At 31.5% G+C, this 16,343-nt stretch overlaps 1 protein-coding gene across 1 annotated transcript in view; it reads right to left on the reverse strand.

Annotated features, from left to right (window-relative positions):
- Positions 1-2,729: 2,729 nt before the first annotated feature.
- LOC123692290 overlaps positions 2,730-16,343 on the reverse strand; it is a 30,123-nt gene continuing 16,509 nt past the window's right edge. Inside the window, exons 3-5 of the mRNA XM_045637016.1 lie at positions 4,924-5,089; positions 4,504-4,622; positions 2,730-4,396 (exon numbers count right to left, since the gene is read on the reverse strand). Coding sequence (XP_045492972.1) covers positions 3,674-4,396; positions 4,504-4,622; positions 4,924-5,089 — 1,008 coding nt within the window. The 3' untranslated portion in view covers positions 2,730-3,673. The remainder of the gene's footprint in view (positions 4,397-4,503; positions 4,623-4,923; positions 5,090-16,343) is intronic.

The raw sequence follows: 16,343 nt of genomic DNA on the forward strand, positions 1-16,343 counted from the left end.
TTTCTTCTTTCATTATTCCTGCTCAGTTTCAGGATATTTCAAGTTTATTTTTTTTCACAATAATTACATACCATTCAATACACCAGTTTTAAAGTTTTACTTACTACGAGGAAATACGAAAATAGCCCTATGAGTTTAATTATGCATCATGATTTATTTCTCTGATTGTTTGATAAACTATTTAGAGTCATGTAATACATAAAAAGATTAATGAAATGCACTTAAAATGAGATATCCTAAATATCTGTTTCAGGACATTTATGCCATATTATAAACAATAACATTATAGTAATCTTATTGTTTCTTCCTTAATCTGTATCTATTTTTGTAATATGTACTTTTTTGGTGTGTACGTTGGTGTGTATTGTACATAAAGTTTTTAATTTATTAAGTCACCATTAATTACACTAATACTGAGTATTTTTATTTACCCTTTTTGCTTCGCATTGAATTGAATATGGTTATTTATGCAACAAAAATGTGTCAGATATTATTGACGTTTTATTATAGACCTTATAAAGCTTTATAAAGTAGTGTTCTATGGTCTGTATAACTTTCTTATAAAAATACATAATATGTTGGAAACCATTACTCGATTATTACGAACTTCAATGATAATCTCATCTATAGAATTTTGAATGCATGCAGTCTTCGCCTTATATCTTTAAAAAAAATAGGTACTGTTTATACAGCTTACATCTTTAAAAAATTGTGTATTGATATATTATTTATCGGTTATTTTCTTAATTCCTTAATTATATTAATTTTAACATTATACATATACATTATACAAATTATAATGTATATGACTGGTTCACAATAATTAACACAATGTTCTTCCATAATTATGGTATTTATTACTTTAATCTTTCATTGGATTAATTAGTTATTTTAATTTACATAATGTACAATTTATTTATTTAATTTATAAAAAAAAACACACGGGGACAAATCTAAGATGCATAGATCTATAAGTAATTATAGAAAACTAAGGATATAAATAATTTAGATCATACAGATAATTTAAAAAGTTACTTCCCGTATCCATCATACCACGGTGATAAAGTAGGCAGTGGTGGTGGAGGATTATTTTTGCTAAATTTCCCTTTTGGTTTTTCTTGAGACGTGATTTCATCGCGGACACCATACTCATTTTCGGATGTTTTTGGAGCGCTTGAGATGGTAATTGGAACGTCTGTAGATGAAGGCATTGCTTGCGACGATGATTCGGGTAAATTCTCAGGTTCTATACGTTGGCGTCTATTTGTTCTTTGAGTTTTCCTAAGTTTTTTACGGAAACGCATGCGCCGTGGACGTGAAGTAGTGACAGTATCTAATATGTCAGGTAAATTGGTTGTTGTAGAGTATGTTGGAGTAAAACTTGTCGTTTCTGGTTTACTCGTAGACCTCGAATGTAACCAATGTCTATGAAAATTCCTACTATTCTTGAAATTAGGCGCGGTATAACTAGTTGAAATAGACGCTTCTGTAGTTTGTGAATCGTTTTGTCCTTCTGCTTTTAAATTATTAGATTCAACTTGAGTATTTTCTTCTATTGGTATCTCATATTTTTCAGTATTACGCGGTAAATTGTTTGAAACACGTTCAGTAATTACTTCTTGAGGGATATTTTCATTTTTTTTTAATTTCCGAATACGATGTCGCATACGTCTCAGTTGGTATATATTTCTTGAAGCAGGAGGCGATGTTGAAGTACTTAGTTTTTCATCATCATTCTTGTTAATGTTAAATTCGATTAGCTGTAAATTTTTAGCATTGTTTTCGTCATTTATTAAACCTGTCTCTTTGTTTATATCCGCCATGGAGGTAGTTGCTTGAGTTGTTGTATATTGTTCTCGGGTTTGTAAATTATCTTGTTGACTGACTTCTTGTGCAATGGTTGGAAAAGCTGTCGTTTCTTGAGCAATCGGTTGATGAGTTTGTGAAGAAACAGAATGTTCTGCAATAAATTCTGGAATTTTATCCGATGTTACAGTTGTAGTTATTGGCAATTTTTGATCGTCATTTTTTATAGCAAAAATTGGCGTTGATATTGGCTTCTGAATAAATAACTCTGGAGGTCTTGGTATTGATACTCTTCTTTCGGTTTGAGATTTTGGTATTGTTACAATAGATAGATCTTTCTCACTTAACTTTTCAAATTTTTCTAATTCTTTAAGTATTTGTGCATCTTTAGCGAGTGTCTCTAGATTTTTGTTTTCATCAAATTTGTTATTTCTGATATGAAAAATAGTCCGTTTTGGCACCGGCTTTCTTACGCGAAAGTAATGTTGAACGCTCTCTTTCCTTGCCTCTACGTGATGTGGGCTTTGTCCATCTCTCGTTCGATCATAATTAAACGTGAGTGTAGCTTCTGGGTTCACTTGATAATTGGGATCATATATCTCGTCCATTGAAATTTTACTCGGTCCCAATATTGGAGGTTCATTGTAAATATAAATTTCATCATCACCATCATCGACATTATCATCATAATATTGGTCTAATCCTTCATCTGCCCAAATGGGTACGACAAATAATAAACTAAAAGTAACAATGTATAGCTTCATTGTTCTGAAAAATAAAATATGAAGATTAATTGACAAATAACAACACACAAGAATCAAATCAGGCGAATATTAAAGAAATTGACAATGCATACCTTTCAGGTGCCTCCTTCAATCTGATGGATAGAAATGAATATAGGGTCCTTTTATTGAAAGACAAACTATTAATTAAATACTTTTATTGCAACATGTCGTCAATTACCTAATTAAGGCTAACTTGTGACATAGAATAATTTTAAGTAAAAACTACTTGTTTCATTAATTATTATGTTGGGTCGTTAGGTAAATAGTATAATGCTCAGTGTAAAGTATTATGAAATAATTTATTAGAAAAGAAGAAACCAGTGGATTAAAAAAAAAAGAACGTTAGTGCAAATCTATTCTATTATTAGTTATAAGAAATATAGTTAATTAAAATTACAACTTGCACCTTCTAAGAAAACAGTTCACAAAATAAAATATTAACAGGATATAATATATTAGCTTATATATTTTTAAATGTTTATAGTTATTGGAACAAGTCGTCATTTAATATTGCATAAATTAGACATAAACCTATATATTATATAAAAAATACAATGACAAATTATTCTCAATAACTATTCAGGACCAGCCGATTACATGGGTTTTAACATGTAATACATAGCACCTTGATTCATTTTATATAGAATTTCTTCTAATTAATAATTATTTATCTAAAATATGGGACTCTTTGGCTGGATTCATTTGTAGTCCTCTTATTGCTTATTTTCCGCTTTAGTTTTTATTTCAATGTTAAAGCGATAGAGATAAAATTACATTTAAGCATTTTTTTTCTTTGATTAATATAATATGTAAATAGATAATTATACATGAATATAACGTAATGAGATACTTATTAAATTACATGTTGTAATGGCACATCAATTATTTATGCCCTATTGTCACGAAAAATAATAACTGGATTACAGGAAATAATCTTGTTAATAAATAAATTTTAGTCAATATCTAATGTCTAAGCGTTATGGCTAAGAGGTCGTTCGAGGATCAATCGTTTTGTCTCTACCGATATATTTTAAACAATACTGATAGTAGGTGGTAACTAAATATCACGGTCATCATAACTATTAATCTATTGGTCTAGGATCATAAGGAGTCGCATCATGACCGACGTATCTATTGTTTTTGCGAATTTGAAATCCTTGTCCTGGCGCTGCATTATAATAAATAACACGTCGAATGCCGAAAGGATCGACATAACCAAAACTGCCAATTCTTTCATCTGAATTTTGTGTTTGTTCTTCGTGGTATTGTTTAGGCAGATAATAACGGAATCCATTTCTTCTTAAAGCTATTCCGTCATACCTTGGGAATTGGGGCGTGTACCCATCACCCAGACGGACCCCAGGTCTTTGTCTGCGTATCCAGTCATCAGAGTGTCTATATGAGTTGGGATTGTAAATATCAACGTGTTTATAAGGAGTACTATCGCTAGCATAGTACCCGTCTAACGCGTTCGTGTTTGTTACATCGTAATCGTATGGATTAGGGGTTGAGGCAGCTTCATCTGAAGTTATAGGTGGCACCGTAGGCCTGAAATTATAGGAAGTGGATGTATCGATAGAGTTTGGAGAAACTTCAACCGTAGGTGTTGATGATGGAAGCGGTGTAGGAGTAGCTGTGACTTCCTTTGGGTAAGAATAGGGAGGACTCAGTGTTGTTGAGGGATACAATGGCGATTTAGTCGTAGTACTAAAACGTGGAGTGTCGCGATTTGGATGTGGCGCAGGAGCTGGTGTAATGTTGAAACCCGAATCTGTAGGTGCCGTTTTAGCAATTTTCAATGACTCCTGGAAGAGAAGAAAGAAAGAATTTTATTTGATATTGTTGTAATTGTTTGCAGATATACATATTTATATAACTTTTTTTTATTGTATAGAATAAACATATGACTTACTCCAATAGATCGGTCACCCACGTAAACGGTTTTAGATTTATATATTCTGTATCCTTGGTCATCTGCTATGTAGTCTTGTAAACGCAAATACCCATCAGCACCGACCCATCCTGTTGTACCTGGAATCGGAGATAAAAATAAATAAATAAAAGCCATAAAAATAGAATTTTAAGAATGTTCCAGAGATTTTTCTTCAATTATCTCGATAGATAACTGTATCAATTATTTCATAACACTAGCTACATAGCTTTATGAATTATTTAAAGACTAAATACCTATTTCATAATAGTTAATACATTCATAATAACTTTTGGAACATAAAATTAAGCTGTTCCATTAATATATTACCTATGCATCCATAGTTAAACTTATATTAGAAATAAATTAATTTCCTTCTTAAAACGCGATCATTTTACTAACCTACGACGGATCCATCCTTGAGCCTCCTCTCTTTTCTATATTGTCCGTTGTGTGTTTGATACAAGAAGTAACGTTCATCATCTTCATCAGTTTGTATGTGGAACTGATCTGGGTCCTGCTGGGCGCTGTAACCGTCAAGGGCAGCCAAAGCGCTGCAGGCGCACATCTGTTTGAAACAAGATAATTTTCAACATTAATACTTGAGAACTCCATTCTGCATTATATAGGTACATATAGATATATACGATATACGATAGAGATTTAGGAAAATATTTTGAAAATATGACTTCTTTAATAAACGATTTTAAAGTTAAAAAACGGACATCTTTAAGTCTTAACTAATTTTTCAGCGAAACTAGAAAATAGTCTTTAAAGGTAAATAGGATGCGGATAATCATTTTATATTGATAAACGATTCCTTCCTAAAAATAAAATACCTGCGTAATTTAAAATATTTTTGAACAACCCAGTCAAATATTAAATTGTACCTCTGTAAGGTATAGGCACAGGTATAGGTTTGCAGGATTTGATTAATGCTTTAGTCTTATTAATCAATAGTTTAAGAGGCGTGGGAGTTGGGTTGTTTAGTTCCATTGTATAATATCTTTATGATGCCAGGGACACGAAAACTATATATTTCGTTGAAATCTATCTTTGTTCCAAAATCGTTATGAATTGTTAGAATTAGGTTCCTTATATCAAAATGACATAAATTTACTTTCCTAATTCGAAATGAGTAATTCTTCATATCAGGATTGATAAATGAAATAAAGAATAGGTTATAAATGAAATTTTTTTAGTGAAATATATATAAAATCTGCTTCCATAAAAATCTGTGTCACTTACATGTAGTAACTAAGTTTTTTTTTATTATCTATAAATTGTGATCAATATGGTGTAGGTACAATAAAGAATTTTTTATGCATTCATTTAAAGAGTAATTCATTTTTTCACACAACAATACGTATTATTTAATTTAATGCACCTAAGAATTTGTCCAAGCAAGTCTTAAATCTTTGACTGTGAACATAATATTTGCTTAGTTTTTAATGTAGGTACTTTGACAGTTGCTAACGATATTACAATTAGTCACAAGGAACATTGAAGGTAACGTATAAACATACTAGAATAACAATAATAATGATCTGCAGTTAACACACGATGGTTTAGCATCGGGGACATACGTGGGCAGGTAACTAAGAACTGAGGAAATATTATGCAGGCATTTTTTCTAGTGTCATTATGAAAAATCTATGAATCATTGTTGTGTATTAAATATACACATATTTTATAGATATAAATTATACAGGTTGTACCGCCATTGGTGTAATCAATGAAAGTAAAACTATAAGTTCAAAGAGACATAATACACAGCGACGCGACGCGGACGACGCGACGCGACGCGACGCGGACGTCGCGGTCAGGATACCCTGTGAAGAGATAATTTTACAATTTATATAAAATAAATTATATACCGGTCAAATCATGCAAAAAATCATGATTTTAATAGAACATTGATGAGCAAAGGATGAGAACGAATAATTTATTTTAGTAGTTTTGACCTTACCCACAAAATAATCCACGTTTATACAATTTAATGAATGATTTAACGAGATACTTTACACAAGCAATTATTTTTTAAGTACAAGGATAATATTATTAAAAAAATAAGTATTTTTATGCTATAAAGTGAAAAATGAAAAATAAAAAATCTCTATAAATAAAATTATCGTATCACAATCTTACCATTTAAGTAATTCATTTGCCTATTGGGACAGATTTGAGGATCGCCCAACATCTATTTTTAATACCCCTAAGCTAAAGAACAGCGTTTTAGGGTTTTAGCGTTTTCCGGGACAGTTTTTTTTTTTATTGTTTTATAAATGGGGAAAAAAAATCTATGATTAGGTATGTTGTAATCGAGCAGGTCCCTACGAAGGTGAAAACTTAATATATTCTATTCTTTGGCAATGATGAACGAAACCTATAGAATCCCAATAAACTTCCTAGACCTCAAACAGCATACAAATTATATCAAATAGTGAGTCATTTCATGACGATTTGATCTAATAGAATATCAGGTAAAAAATACTCATCCAACATTTTCTTGAAACGTGCAAATATTTTAATTAAAATAATTAAAAGCCACAGATATTTGAGAATGACCTTCATTACTGACGGAACTAGTTTAATTTTTAGGTTCGTTTCCAACAATTAATTGTACGAAATATACTATTGTTGTTTTATTTCTTATCTTATTATTAGTATGTAATAAGAATAATGAATTACTTTTATTTAAATAAATTGAAAATAATTTATATTTTTTAGACCTCATGTCATAATTTATTAAATTCCCACAGTTTATTTAATGAGTTTACATAATTTATTGTACGAACGACGACGATTTAAAAGTTATTTTATTTACAATTATTATAATTTTGATATTATTATAATCTGAACAAATAACGAAGCAACCTATATCCTGAATAAATTACAAAAGGATTTATATAATGTTATCGTTATACAATTAAAAGGAAGTGACGCAAGGATTATTAAATACTTACAAAATTGGAGTATGTAGTATGACAACATATCAGTCACCGGTGGTCCATTTATGGCCCTTGTACTGGCTTGGATTTGGTCAGCGATATAAACACACGATTCATTATGTGACTCATGTACGTTGTACAATGTACACTACGTAATTAAAGTAGTACGTATTTTAAATTGCAAATATTTGTAGCCTAGATAATAGTGCCAATTGTCCAGATACCTACGGAGAGACGGAATTGCTCAGTCACCTCTTATTTTTATTAAACGATCTCATATGGGTTATCTGCACTATATCGCCACCTTTATTAAATTCAAGTCATCATTAGCTGGTACATTAGGGATATTTTTTTAATGATTATTTCACCTATATACATTCATAATATTAGTAAGAGAGAAGAAATGGGTAGGTTAACATATCAAATACTGGTGAACATTCATCGGTCCTACTTTTTTCATCAAAACCATAACATTACTTTAGAAAAATGTATATTTTTTTCGTTGAAGATACACCTATCTAGAGGTTTTATTTTATTGCCATTTCAGTTTCTTGTTATAATTAAACCACTAAATTAATGCTTACTGGGACTTAAGAACATTTTACCTATCACAAAAAATCAGTATAAAAGATTCAGAACCTTTTAATCAGCACTCAGGTATCTTTTACATGGTTTGAGGTTGGTCCAACTAGCCGTAATAAATATGTCGGCGCTTTGTTAATAACGACCACACATATTTTTTTATAGTGAATAACGTTTTACTTAAGTTTGTCCTTTCGACTTAATGGAATCGTGTTTGCGATGCTGAATCATGAGCATGATGTGGCGATAGCTCTACATGGAATAGAATTCGCTTTTTGCCAACTCTTACTACGATTTAGTTGACTTTGTATGCCTGTCGTTGGACCGCACACCCACACAATCGAGCAAGACACTTGTTACATGACGTTGTAACTAATCCTTAAACAATTGGCCATGGGAAACGCATATTTGGTTATGAAATTAACGAAAATACTTTGATATGAACATTCACAAAAAGTTTATTCGACAAAAACCCGTCACTACAATAGGACTTCCGTGTAGACGGTTACACTTTTTTATGAACGACTTACTAGCGATTTAAAAATAATTTTAATTGTAATTAAAATTGTATCCTAATTAGATTGCCGGCGTCACAGAGGTATGAGATCATAAGTTTCGCAGGTGGGAGCGCTAGGTAGTTAGGTACTCGACGTGAAGGCAATTGTATTGAGAGCGTTTAGTTGTTAAGGTTGGAGTTTCATTGGACCATGTCCAATGGTGTAGGCGACACCCACGGCACTGTGTGGGCTTAGGGCGCGCAAATCCGCATTGCGCACAAGAACCTTGAATTATCGTAAACTACGTAGGTACATGATGCACATTTTTGTATTTCTAATGACAGATTAATACATTGGCGTTCTTGATGTTCTTATAAGTCCTTAATTTATGTATATAGTTACATCCACAATTCCAACAATTGGTAATATAGGTAATAATATAGAAGGTAGGTAACATAATTCAGACAAATGAAGTCACACAAACAATAAACATTGATATATCTAAGTTTAAAAACATTAAAAATTTCCTGGTGTTTATTTAAACATATTGCATCAATATGATGATGTGTGATGAGTAATGTAATGTTTTGAGCTGGTAATGAAAAAAATGTTATATAAACAATATTATGTAAACAAAATAAGATTAATATTGTCATACCAATTAAATCGTAAAGGCAAGGCAATTGGCAACATTGTTCTGCAGTAATCAATCAATCATCGATTTAATTAAATGAATATATTGTAACACAATACCACGATATCAAATCACTGTATCGAAGATATTTTTCATAATCGCTGTATATGAGTATTATTGTTACCATGCCATACACCAACATTACTTTTTTTAAAGGTTTATAAGTATTACGTAAGTATTAAGTATTACATTTTTTCTATTTATTCGTGTTTATTTATCCGTTAAGGTAATGTGAACTAACTGTAAATGACCTGTGTTTTAGAGTGCAGATGTGGAGGAAAACGCATTGTGCATTAAACTTACTTAACGACCGCTCTCTTCGCTACATTGAGTATAAGTACCGTTGCGTTGTTGCAATCATCCATTATGTATTCCTAAGAATTTATTTGTATTAAATTCTTAGTCTTTTTCCATATTTATTATACATTTAATTAGGTTTCAAACCATTCGCAGGAAGAATGTAGAGGTGATCTTGAATAAATGTTTAAATTTTTTTTAGCATCTTCATTGGATTGAATATATTTATTTATTTATTATTTATTTAACTCTTTAATAGTTGTACAGAACAGTTGTACAGAAGCCTTAGAACTACTTACACATAGAACAGAGTACAACTATTTTGGTGGCCTTATCACTTAATAGTCTTCCAGGCAACCACGGTAAAAGGTAAACAAGCAAAAAGGTCACTAATTGGCGGGACGAGAACAGAAAAAGAATAATTAATAGCAAGAAAACAAATGAAATATAATGAGAGATATTACGATAGTTATCATATTAAAAGAAATAATAATTACGTCGTGAAACAGTCAAGAAGTAAGAAGAGATGTACGCGACGATATGAGTGAGTTAATGGGTTCGTTCCGCACATAGTCCCGGAAACAACGAAAGTGATGCCCGATACAATACGCGGGTTCTCACGCGACGAAAGCAGTCGCCTGACGTAATTGCATGTCGACGCTATGTGGCTATAATATAACCTTGCTGAGAACACGCGATTCACTACAATAATATATTTTTTAATTTAAATTGCCTTATCTGAAGATTTAAGCCTTCGTGGCTCGGTCAACAGTTTAAGGTTTTAGTGAAAAGCCTACAGTAAGGTTTTTGTGATAACCCGGTGTAAAATAATGTTTTTTTTATTTCTTATAATTTTTAAATGAGATAGACCATAAATACAGGGTTGAGGCGTGCTGAGAGCACTAAAACACCAAAAAAAAGTTAATATCTACCTAAACATATTCTAACATGAATGGTGGGATTAAAATTCTCTGAAGACGTAAATGTATCTTAAAATGATAGAGCTATAAACAAGTCGCGCAATCAAAAAAACAAATTTGGATACCTATGATTATTTTTAGAAGCCTATTGTAAGGAAATACAAATACATATGTTTATTTACCTACATCTACCTATTTAGGTTTTAAGACTATAAATACTGGTTAAAATAATGATTCATGGTATTTTGGTAACGGTCGAGATGATCATATATCTGAACTATGCTTGGAAATGACTACATGGATTCTGAATCATTCTTTACTATCTACTCATAAAAATCCTTAAATGGTTCTTAGACTTGGTTCAGCTTAGTTTATATTTTAAAATCTGCATTTGTCATAGGTATTAAATTATTTATTTATTTATTTATTTATTTAATTAAGGTCAGCCAGCAGTTGTTTACATCAACACATACATACAGAAACAAGAACACAAAATAACTTATATAAATGCAACAGCTACTTAAAGGCTAACACCACATGCAAGATCTTTTTTTTTTTTATTTAGCTCTCGCTCAATCATAGATAAGCAGCTTATGAACAATAACTAAATTTTGTTTGATTTTAAAATAAACAGATACACATAAATATTGGCACATTTGTTCACAAATAAAAAAATATCAAATGAATCGAAAATAAATCTTAGGTACTAAACAATACATTATTCTTAACTATTATTAATTCTTTAATTGATATTTGTTAGTTATTACTCTTTTTACACACATTGAATTGCATTACTAACATTTCGTATGTTTCACTGTAACAAATTCATTGGCTTTCGAAATATAGTTCAATGTAAAATTGTTTTTGTGCCAACCTCTTATTTATCGTATAATTTCGTAATTTATTCCCAATCACAATTTGGAATGATACATTCCATTTTAACCTAAATTATTTCTATTACTAACGTCTATTTTTGGGATTTACGGTTAGAACAAGATTTGTAGCTTGGTAGGTACTGCATATATACATAAAGTAACTGAATATAATTAAGATTCAAGTCGTGTGCAAGATCACACGAGAAAACATGCAAAGGTAAGGTCCGGTAATAAATTCGCTGTGTCCGATCGGAAATCAAATAAGCAAACACCTGATGTATTATTACACAATGCTTTTGCACAACATACGCTTTGGCATGTGCCGAAATGCACTTTCTAATTTTATACTGGACGGCACTATATCAATAAGATGACCATAGGTCTGATAGAATATATTAGTTGTAAATATTTTTCCAGCAAATTCTGAATAACTTAGTATGATGTATAGCAGGAAATACTATCTTTTATTTTTTTATTTATAGGTATAATATTATCATAAAAATTTATCGAAGCATTTACAAAATTATAAAAATAACAATTAAGCCAATTTTTGTTGGTATTGCCATGGACTGCGACCATATCCAAATATTTACAAATGTCTTGTTATTTTGATATCGTTTCGCCTATAAAATTATGTTTATTATACATTAAAAAGTTTCTATAAATAAAACAGTTACCGTTTTTCTGTCAATTTAAGTGCTTATGAGAAGAATATATTAATAATAAATATATAGTAATAGGAGTGTTTCGTTGGTAGAAAAACCAGTCCCAATACTTGACTAAGTTTCTAAATAGGGCCGCTCACTGTTTATCATCTTAAGCGATATTATGGTTCTACAACTTTCCTTATTTACAAGAACAGGATTCAACTATTAGAGGTTCTTAAACTGAAGATTATTCGAAGTATGTGAAATCTCACATCCCGTAAGTTACGGTAAGACTGAGAGCCATGTAAGGATATTATTACGAAGGATAGTTGCGATCGCTTTCACCCACGCGGACGCCAACCTGCGATATGAGGTCAAAACGTTTCGAATCTTTACGTAAATGAAGTCGTGACCCGCTTAGAGTTTAAAGGATATTAGCAACTATACAAGTAGGTAAATGTTTTGACGAATGAAATTAACTGTCTTACAAAAGCGTTCCGTGTAACAAATGTGTACCAATTATATTATTTGTAATTCTTAGTCATGTATGTATGCTGGTCACATCATTAACAGCCCATGTTTGTCCACTGCTGGATATAGGCCTCAGTCATGGCACGCCATTGAGCCGGTCATTTGCTCGTTGTCGCCAGTTTTTCCCAGCAACCCTGCGGATGTCGTCACTCCACCTTGTAGCAGGGCGTCCTATGCTACGTTTGCCGAGCCGCGGTCTCCACTCTAGTACATGTGTGCCCCAGCGGTTGTCCGTTCTGCGGCACATATGACCGGCCCACTGCCACTTCAGCATGCTAATCCGTTGAGCTATGTCGGTAACTTTCGTTCTCTGGCGAATTACTTCGTTCCGGACTTGGTCCCTCAGAGAAATACCGAGCATAGCTCTCTCCATAGCACGCTGTGCGACTTTAAGTTGGTGGACCAGTCGTACTGTCAGTGTCCACGTCTCGGCTCCGTAGGTCATGACTGGTAGGACGCACTGATTAAATACTTTTGTCTTGAGGCATTGTGGTAGTGACGACGCGAAGACTCGACGGAGTTTTCCAAAAGCCGCCCAACCCAGCCGTATCCGCCTGTTGATCTCACCGGCGAAATTGTTCTTACCTAGTTGGAGCATTTGCCCTAGGTATACATACTCTTGAACAATTTCTAGAGAGACTCCATTTATTATGATCGGTAAAACATGATCTTCGTTTTGTCTGAGTTCATGCGGAGACCGATGCGTAAGGAGGATTCGGCTAGTTCATTCAGCATCTGCTTAATGCTGGTCACGAACGTACTTAAATCTTTCTCAAATAAATCTTAATTGGATTTTATTTTCTTCAAATCTTATTTTAATTTACTTTTAAATACAGAGCTCCAAATTGGTCATTAATGAATATCATAATTGTAAAGCAGATGACAACTATATTATCGTCATGCAAAAGGATCGTTAAAATATAGATATGTTTCAATTATCACGTATTTTTCAAAATATACAAAATAATGTTGGAATGGTAGAGGATTTTAAAATGTTGACAACACAATGAACGCTTTATATAATTAAAATTATACATGCTTCCTAAAAACCTTGAATGACATACATTCATAGTTGGATGAATGTTCTTAACAAGGTTCGTCAAGTATTGTTATATTCACGACAAAAGAGCCTCCAAAACGGTCGTTGTAGCGATAACATTATATTGTAGAGACTAGAAAAATGTGTTAATATGTTGTCATTGTTTATATAAACAAAATATTTTGAATAACTTTGCAAGTAATAACGTACCTTAGTATTAAAAAAAAACTGCATGTAATAATTATAAATAACATATGCTATTACGTTATTACCACTTACCAGGAATGTATAAATTATATAAGCATATCGTATCAAGTATTAATAGCGCGAATGATGTTAATAATATCAGAGCAATCTGTTTCTAAACGTAATCATTGAGCGTGTAAATAATTTATTAATTAGCAACTACATATTTTATTAATTTAATGTTTTTTTATATATGGATTGTATGCGTTGAAAGAGTGTATTGTGTAACTGTTTATACACATTCAAGTATTCATTTATATTATTTAATTACGTTAAAACATTTTAATAAATGAGCTTCTTTGTTGTGATAGTATTAAATAAAAGAGCCTCTCGCTATTCGTTATTATTCAATATTTAAAGTGCCTACCAAATTATAATAGTTTTACTTTTATACTAAAATATGTGAATATTTATTAGATACGCTTTCTATTTTTCGTAAATTTGATTTATTTTATCTTTTAGTTTTGTTCGGCCGAGTCTTATAAAGCATCCTGATTAAATAAAAAAATGTGGGAATCCGGAATAATGCTTGAATTGTTGTTTTCCTTATAGATCTTACAACAATTCACAGTTAAACTATATTAATTTAAAAATTAAATATTTTTTATATACTCCGCAATAACATGCTCTACTTAATACGTAAGATTTTCTATGGAATTTAAATTATGGGTTACTGAATATGTATTTGTAATTGGAATAGGGATCAAAATGGCATGGCAACGAAGCGTTTATTCCGTTTATGAACAATGTTAATTTAGTTGATTTTCATAGAAACTAAAAAATACTAAAACTAAAATCCCTACAAAGAATAGTATCCTCGGCTTTCCATGGCAATTTTTCTTAGTGGGAATATAGGTACACGTATATTGGTTAAATTTAATTCCCGATGTTGGTGATAAAATCGTTTGATTATGTTATTTTGGGCGCCGGGAATCTAAGGAGTGGGTGTTGCGCTTAGTGATTAATCTACTACCGACGGTCCGTGGGCGCATCTTAATAGCAACTCACTTGTATGTTTTGTTGAATGAACGTGGGTAATTTTGGCAAAGACCTCGGTATAACAATCTATTGTTACCCTGTTCTGATGCTCTTACTCACTTGCAGCAAGGTAAACTTTAGCGTAATGAATATGTTCTTTGTTTTTTTTTACTGGGAAAATTTTAAATGTCCAAATTTTTATTTATGTAGATATATGCACACCATTTGTTGTTTTTTAGGTATGTACCTAGTACCTACTCTTTTTGTTCAGATTATAATAATATAAATTGTCGTAATTAAACAATAGGATTTTATACAAAAGCATAAAATTAGGTTTTTTGTAGAGGTAGGTAGTTTTTTGTAAAGTGATTAAATCTTAGTGAACTTAGTTATCTTTCAGAAAAGAATGTAAAACAATCCCACATCATTGTTTTACATGTAAAAAAATCATAAACTTGTTACTTTAATCCGTAATTTTTGTGTCCGCAAAAAATTAATTACCTACTCCTAATTAATTCGTTATGTTTTTATAGAAAAACTACTAAATTATAGGTATTACGTGTTCTGTGTAAAAACCTTTTATAAATGTTTTTTCAAAAATAAGATTAACGTAATGAAGTAGGTAGATTTTTACTATATGATTAAACATTATCCAAAATATAATTACTCTGAATATTTTATATAGGTAGGTACATTATAAAGTTCAGTGTTTTTAATTTTCAAATAAAGTAATATATTTATAATTTACTTAAAATTGAAATAATATAAAGTGAAAAAACTAAAACCCAACTACGACAATAACCGGCGCTGAAAAAGTATAAAACAAGATTTCAGAATACTGAACTGAACAAAGTTGCTAATTTCTTGTTCTTCGCATTGACATGGAGAAAAAAATATCCTCACTTGAAGAAAAAATAGAGGCTCTGGAGCGCCACAGCATTAAAACCTGTGTTGAACTGCGTAATGTACCAAAAATACCGCAAGAAAATAAAAGTTCTATCTACACAACCATACGGCATTTAGCAAAACAACTAGATACGGAAGTTTCTCTCTCTGACATCCGAGACATTACTAGGTTGCCGTCCAAAAAAGATAGTAAGACGTCGAGCATCAGCATTGAGTTTTCGAATACCATTATAAAAAACAGCTTCTTACAGTCTGCTAAACAATATAATAAAAATAATCCAACTAACAAAATAAGCTCAACTCTCATGGGCCTTGACGCCCCTCCTACGCCAGTATATATTGCTGAACAACTGACAGCTTCTTCTAAAAAACTATTCTATTTAACACGCAGCTTCGCCAAGGCGAACAATTACGCCTTTTGTTGGACATCAAATGGTCGCGTTATGTTAAAGAAGAACACGAATAGTCAACATATTGTTATAAAATGTAATCAACAACTAGAAAACCTATCATTGCAAAACAAACTATGACTAGTTTTATATAAATTATTTCTTTTAGTCGTATTGTGTAACATTCAAATGTCGTATGTCCTAGATTACTATTATTTATTTGTAAACATTCACACACCTATTTACAACACACCCAACAAACCAAAAATG

The sequence above is a fragment of the Colias croceus genome, chromosome 6 (genome assembly GCF_905220415.1).
Source record: "Colias croceus chromosome 6, ilColCroc2.1".
NCBI classification, from domain to species: Eukaryota; Metazoa; Arthropoda; class Insecta; order Lepidoptera; family Pieridae; genus Colias; species Colias croceus.